Source organism: Scophthalmus maximus, chromosome 1 (genome assembly GCF_022379125.1).
Source record: "Scophthalmus maximus strain ysfricsl-2021 chromosome 1, ASM2237912v1, whole genome shotgun sequence".
Classification (NCBI taxonomy): domain Eukaryota; kingdom Metazoa; phylum Chordata; class Actinopteri; order Pleuronectiformes; family Scophthalmidae; genus Scophthalmus; species Scophthalmus maximus.
The window spans coordinates 30,614,923-30,621,269 of record NC_061515.1 but is presented as its reverse complement, the minus strand read 5'-3'; the positions used below and the strand labels follow the sequence as shown (position 1 = coordinate 30,621,269).

The following is a 6,347-nucleotide window of genomic DNA, read 5'->3' as shown; positions in this document are numbered from 1 at the left end:
ACGTGCTGCGTTCAGGCTCCCCGTGTAACTCCAAGCCTCCGTTTCAGTCGCTTAACACTGTTTACGTAAAGATTATTGAGGTTCATAATAGCACTTTCATACAAATAAACAGAAAAGCCAAAGTGAAAATGTATAACGTCTGAATTATAGTGCAGAAGAAATGTCCCAATAATTTGTGGAGGGCATGGAGATTTAAAAGATGACGATTTTCCGATTGCTCGTAAAGGCATCACAAGTTATGAATCTGTCAGTGATACTTTGCTGCCCCCCTGTGGCCACATGGAAATATGACAACGCCTAAAAACCCAGAATCTCAGTGTGATTATTCCAGTAGGGGGCGATGTTGACGTGCGCCGAGGGCGAAACTGTGCGGTTTTGTGTTGTTATATAACTATAAAATAATAACGTGTTTATTGCTGCACAAAATACTTCATTCGTCTTGTTGTCATTGCAACAGACGAGGCATTGATTTCTCCCTTCAAATTTTGAATGTGATGTTTCAGACAGTATCTGTTATGGAAGCACTGTTCTGTGATGCAGAAGATGGAAATATATAGTCATGCCACATTCTAGACACAGTGCAGTCATGTTTGTCACTTATTTGTCCCGAAGGTCTCCAGATATGATGGACGAGTTAGTTTACGGTGCGCAAAAGGGAGGAGGGGGCGTGACAGTTGCGCAAAGGGACGTCCGCTGACGGGACGGGGCGCAGCGGGCTCTCTCTCTCTCTCTCTCTCTTTCTCTCTCTCTCTCTGGATGTTGCTCTCCCGTTGCTGTTGGATCAGAACGGTCATCGTCGGGTATCACGCAGCTCGGTGTGTACACTAAGACTGAGCCGAACTTGAAAGTTGAAAACAAAAGCGCCATGGCAGGATAAGCGCCAGTTTGGTTTTACGCGCGGACAGCCTGGGGCGCAGGATTCCAGCCTTCGACAGGGAGCCGCGTTCAAGTCCCCTGCAGACCTGGCCGTCTGATGACAGGTTGCCCCGGGGCCATGGCTTCTGCTCCACCTGAGGCGAGGAAGTTCACCCGGGGACTCAACAAACCGGGCACCGCGGCGGAGCTGAGGCAGAGCGTCTCCGAGGCGGTCCGGACGTCCGTGTTGATGGTAAGGGACAGAGCTCGACTCCTGATCATCATGTACTATATGTCCTATTCATTTCTTAGAGCCTCTCTCATTATTTCCACAAGGAGGTGAAAGGTCAACTACAGCAACTAGATTTGGCACAAAACTCAAGGGCAGTGACACAGATGCGCAAACATTCATCTTTTATGGCACATAAATGATTATGTGCACATTGCGCTGCTGTCTGGCTCTGCAGGGAATCTATTGTTACAACTTTCTCAAAGGAGTTGCCAGGTAACTGAAACACACACCGCCACCTCTGCAGGGATGAGAGAGACGACACACACACACACACACACACACACACACACACACACACACACACACACACACACACACACACACACACACACACACACACACACCGGACACTGTCCTGTCACCTGACCCCCTGAGGTGAGGTGGGCCTTGCAACCAGATAGGTTGGACAGAAACAGCTGATCAGTGACAAAGGTATATAAAAAAATGCCCAGAGCTGTTGTCTCATAAGTGATTACATGTATTCTGTGTTTTATTGTTGCTGCAGGCTGCACTGTTTGTGTTTCAGTTTATCGTCCTCGGCCTTGGAGACTCGTCCACAGCCCCTGTTGCATAATGTGACTAATATGGCATTTGTTTCTGCTACTAATTATGGCTGCTCTCTCCTCCCATTGTCACTTGTCTCTTGGTCTCTTTTTAAAATTATTTTGTCAGAAGTCACACATAATGACGTTTTTGTCAAAACGAGACATGAGGACTGAGGCTGTTGAGTTTATTTTTATACCGTAAAGATGCATGTTTCGATTTTTATCGATTTTTCCAGCTGAGCGTGTAAATGTGAAGTGGTTGAAGCTTTTAACTGCTCCCCCGACTTCAGTAAATAGATTGTTTAAGCCAATGTGTCAATCTTAATAAAGATACTCGGCATGAGACACTGAGTCAAAATGCATACTTCAGTATTCAGCTTCGAAGACAAGTGTGCCAATACATTAGCTTCCTTTTACTTACTTTTTCAAATTTAAAAGGACAAATTGTTTGTGGTCCTGACAGTCAGACTTACTAGTGTATGAGTCAGACCGAGGACAAGGTCAAGATCCCTCACCAGCTTCACACTTCCTGGTTGTGTTTTATGAAGATGGAAGCAGAGAAATATACTTTCAAATTCACTCTCTTGCAGACAAGAAACCTTGATCTTCTGATATCCCCCCCCCCCTCTAAAATAACTTGTAGACTATTTTGCAACTTTTTTCTCATATCATAACTTTTTTCCTCCTGAAATTACTACTTTATAGTCATAATAGTGTCTAAAAAGTATTGTATTTTTTCCTCTTGATATTAAAACTTTATTCTCAAAATAGTAAAACATTATTCTTGTACCATTATGACTTAACTCTGGTAATATTATGACATAATTATTATACATAATTACTCCGATTCCCACTAGTGATCCCATAGCGCCATCTAGTGTGCGGCGGAGGCAGTGGTGCTGCCAGGAAGTTAATTATCATTAATATTACTTGTAAATTACAAATTTTTAAATATGTCAATTTGCAATAATTCACATAAATAAATAAAACAAATAAACCAAAAATTCCATTGAGTTACGTTTTATATATGATGTCGCCAGTTGGCAGCGTCATCAGATAGAGACGATCCTGTGTAGCCACTGTTCGCTAGTAGCATGCTAACATTTACAACAGTTACAAAATGGACGTTGTTTTTGAAAGGAAAACGTGACGTGAGAGACAAATCTGCGACAGTGAAAGCTTTAAAGCGTCTGGTGAGGAAATATGACAGTGAATTAAATTAAATTATGATTAATAACGGCCGGCGGTGATGCTAAACTGAAAGCTAATCGCGCTACATGTGGCTAATTCCTGTGAAATGAGGCGCTAAAAACCACCGGAAGCTGCAGAGACACGTGGACACAGAGCACCGAGGATGTGTTGGGACGCGCTGCAACAGAGAATCACCACAACGGGCACAAGTCACGTATAAAGCTAAAGCTATATGCTAGCTGCACCTGTAGCATGTAGCCAGAAACCCTCCACAGACCCAGAGCAGCTGATCAGTCTTATCACTCTCTCCCGTCAAACTGAGCAGAGCAGCTGTTGGTAGAAGTCTTGACGTTGAATGTCAACTTGTGGAAAGACTGAAGACAAGTTCATACTTTGCCAAACAGCTGGGACGAGTCTTCCGATGTCAGAAGCACTTGGAGATTGCTTATAGCAATGAAAAGTGCTCTATAAATGAAATGTAGTATTATTATTATTAGAACCAATGGTGCTGCTGTTTCTTGAGGAACATTAAAGCAGAAGTGTGAAAACTGAACTCTACTTGGAAAAATGCACTGGACTTTCGTGCATGCATTTGTGGGAAAGCAGCACTTCCCTTCTGACACTCTTGTCACATCTGATCAGTCAAATCATCGTGATGTGTCAATGCATTGCAGAGAAGAAACTTTGAAAAACTTTGGGACAGAAGAGTCAATCAGTTTCCAGGTCCGCTTCATGTGAACGTATCCGGTGCTTATATATAACCCAGCATTTGGCTCAGCTGTCAGTAAAGTTTCCGGCCTTCTTCCCCACGACACGGAAGACATGGCTCTGTCCACCGTATTGGAGAAAGGACCAGGATGGAAGTGTCAGGAGACGGCAGCCTGAAACTTCAGGAAGTCAGTATCCATCTCTGACCGCTCTCTGTTGCCGTTCACCCATGTATCTGAGTCAGGGGATGTTCTGACACAAAATCAAAAGCAAGGAGGAAACCGAATCACCAGCCCACCTCGTAATATCCCAGAGGCAAGTGTCTAACTGAGAGTAAGCCCAATATTTATTTCGATCATTACGGCTGACGGTGGCTTTTTTTTTAAGGGTAAAACCAAAAATTGGGACGTGAATGCAGGATATTAAATATCATTCATGATCCTCTTCCTGGTATAAACGGCACACAATCCATTATTTAGTCTCGATAATCACCTCCACACTTGTGTCATAGTAGCTTATGAATGTGGCGTAATGAGCGTCGGATCACATCTCTGGCTCGTATTTAATAATGGATGAGATGACTGTAGGCTTCCTGGCTATTTTTGAACTCGCCTTCCTTCTCCTCTCAAACCTGGTGTCACACGAAGCACCCCGAGGGGGAGAGCATCAATTATGAATGCCCTCATATGCTGATAAATCATCTAGATTCACGACTGAGGCCAGCGCTCCGGGGCCGAGCGCGATGCTCGCACACCCCACCAGAGTTACTGCAGGTGTGGTCGGCGCTGGAAGCCGAGCAGTGGAGCAGTAAACTCAGCCCCTGTTGTTTTAGTAATCACTTCCAACTGTGGGAAATGCTTGCTAAGAGTTTTCTCCTGCCTCTCTCGCTCATACGTGCACGTATAAACTTTCTCTTTCGTTTGTTTTTTTGCCTACTCTCTTATTTTCATCCATTTTTCTTCCCAGCTTCGAGATTCCCAGAGTCAACGTTCCACTTTCGTAGACACGTGGAGAAACTCTAACCCCAGTGATATGCATCATGAGACCTTAATACCACCTCCCATTTATAGTCGCTTAAGACCAGTGGTTCAAACCGTGGAACCCCGCTTAAGAGCGAATTCCACTTCAGAGGATTTGGTCTGATTAGACCATAAAAAAAGATAATCTGCAGATTGGCTCATGCCTCAGCACTGCTGACCTATATCTGTGTCATAATTCAGACGCTGGGATGAAAGCGGGACGTTTTGGTTTTGTGCAGCTGATCGCTGAGGCTCGAAGCTTTTCCGTACCTTGTGGTTGCCACGTCTTTATTTAGGCGACCTCATGCTCTCTGTGGCGTTACCACCCTCACTCTGGCATGTGGCTGTTTGTGTACGAGTGTCGTTTGCCCGCCTGCGAGCCCCAGACGTCATTCCTCCACGAGGAGTGGTGGAAAACGGCAAGATTCAACATTGCCGTATGAAGAAAAGACTTCCTGACATGATTCCGACGTGTTGCCAGTTTCAACAAAATTCAGGGCTGTCGTCCTTCTTCGCAGCCTGCAGGCTCGCAAATTAGAGAGTCTGATCTTGCTTGAGAACCACATCACTGTTCCAGCATGTTTGTGTTTCTGCTGCGTGGCCTGCAGTGTTGAATCCAGCCAGCGTGTGTGTGTGAGAGAGATTTCAGCTCATTGCAACATCTTCAGTGATTTTAGCTTTTGTTTATTCAAGGAACCGGCCTCAGGTTTTAATAGCAGACGACAGCATGAAATACAGTAGCAAGTTCACAAGAGTGTGTCATAAACTGCACTTATTTATTACATGGCTGCCAAATGAAATCATATTCACATTATACTTCCTTGTAAATGTCTCTACACCTTTCAAACTCTGCTCCTTCAGTTTGTAATGCAAGGCTTTCTGTTACTCTCTTGTAGTCTGCCCATGCTGAAATAACCCTGATGACATCACCCCATCACTATGACATCATCAGGGTAATTAACCTCAGACTCGACAACCCCCTTTCCTTCTTTGTAATGGTTCTATGTCTCTGATATAGACATAATTAACAAAAATGTGGCTGTTCCAATCAGCATTGTCTCCAGCTCTGTGTGCAAAACAACAACAACAAGGGCAGTGACCATAAAAATATTCTTCCCAGTTGATTTTGACCCGATTGTGTAAGAATAGCCATTAGACTTTTAGTGTGGAAAACATTCCTGGTTCTTCTGGCAGCGGCAGAATCCTTCCATGTGAAAGTTTGGCAGAAATGAGCTGAATTGGAGAACTTTAACCAGAAGCCTAGTTGGAAAAATTTTATAAACACAGGCAGCAGCAGCAGCAGCAGCAATGTGCTAGTTTTTCATATCACAGATTAACCTTGAAGAGACTTGAACTGTCAGAACCTTGTGTCTGGGCAGAGTTCTGTCTTTTTAACCAGTCTCAGCCTGATTTACCTGCAGGCCTCTCACGCACTGCACAACGCTTTCATCACAGGAGTGTTTAATCAGACTCAGTTTGTTCAAGATGAGGAGGACAATCACAGTTAACGTTAAAGTACTAGGAAAGAAATCAATGCAGAGGGAGGATTCCCAAAATCTGTTTTTTGTATTTCCCAGTGAGTCGGCAGGCGTCAGTGTTGTTGCAGTGTTCGGAGCAGCCTGTGGGGGGCGGCAGAGATGCATGTCTTTACATTAGCCCCCTGTCCTAAATGTGAAATGATCATTTAACCGACTTTGCCATGTTATGACAGTGGAGATGAGGGTCTGTGTTTGTGCT

At 44.3% G+C, this 6,347-nt stretch overlaps 1 protein-coding gene across 8 annotated transcripts in view; it reads left to right on the top strand.

Moving 5' to 3' along the window:
• The first annotated feature begins 435 nt into the window (after positions 1 to 435).
• dock9b (dedicator of cytokinesis 9b) overlaps positions 436 to 6,347 on the top strand; it is a 37,274-nt gene continuing 31,362 nt past the window's right edge. For 2 of the 8 annotated variants that reach the window (XM_035629779.2, XM_035629773.2), the window contains exons 1-2: positions 694 to 1,108; positions 5,507 to 5,563. In XM_035629779.2, the coding sequence (XP_035485672.2) occupies positions 974 to 1,108; positions 5,507 to 5,563 (192 nt within the window). In that variant the 5' untranslated portion in view covers positions 694 to 973. Of the gene's footprint in view, positions 1,109 to 5,506; positions 5,564 to 6,347 lie in introns of all 8 variants that reach the window. The other 6 variants (XM_035629784.2, XM_035629777.2, XR_004793030.2 and 3 more) reach the window with 5 other exon arrangements.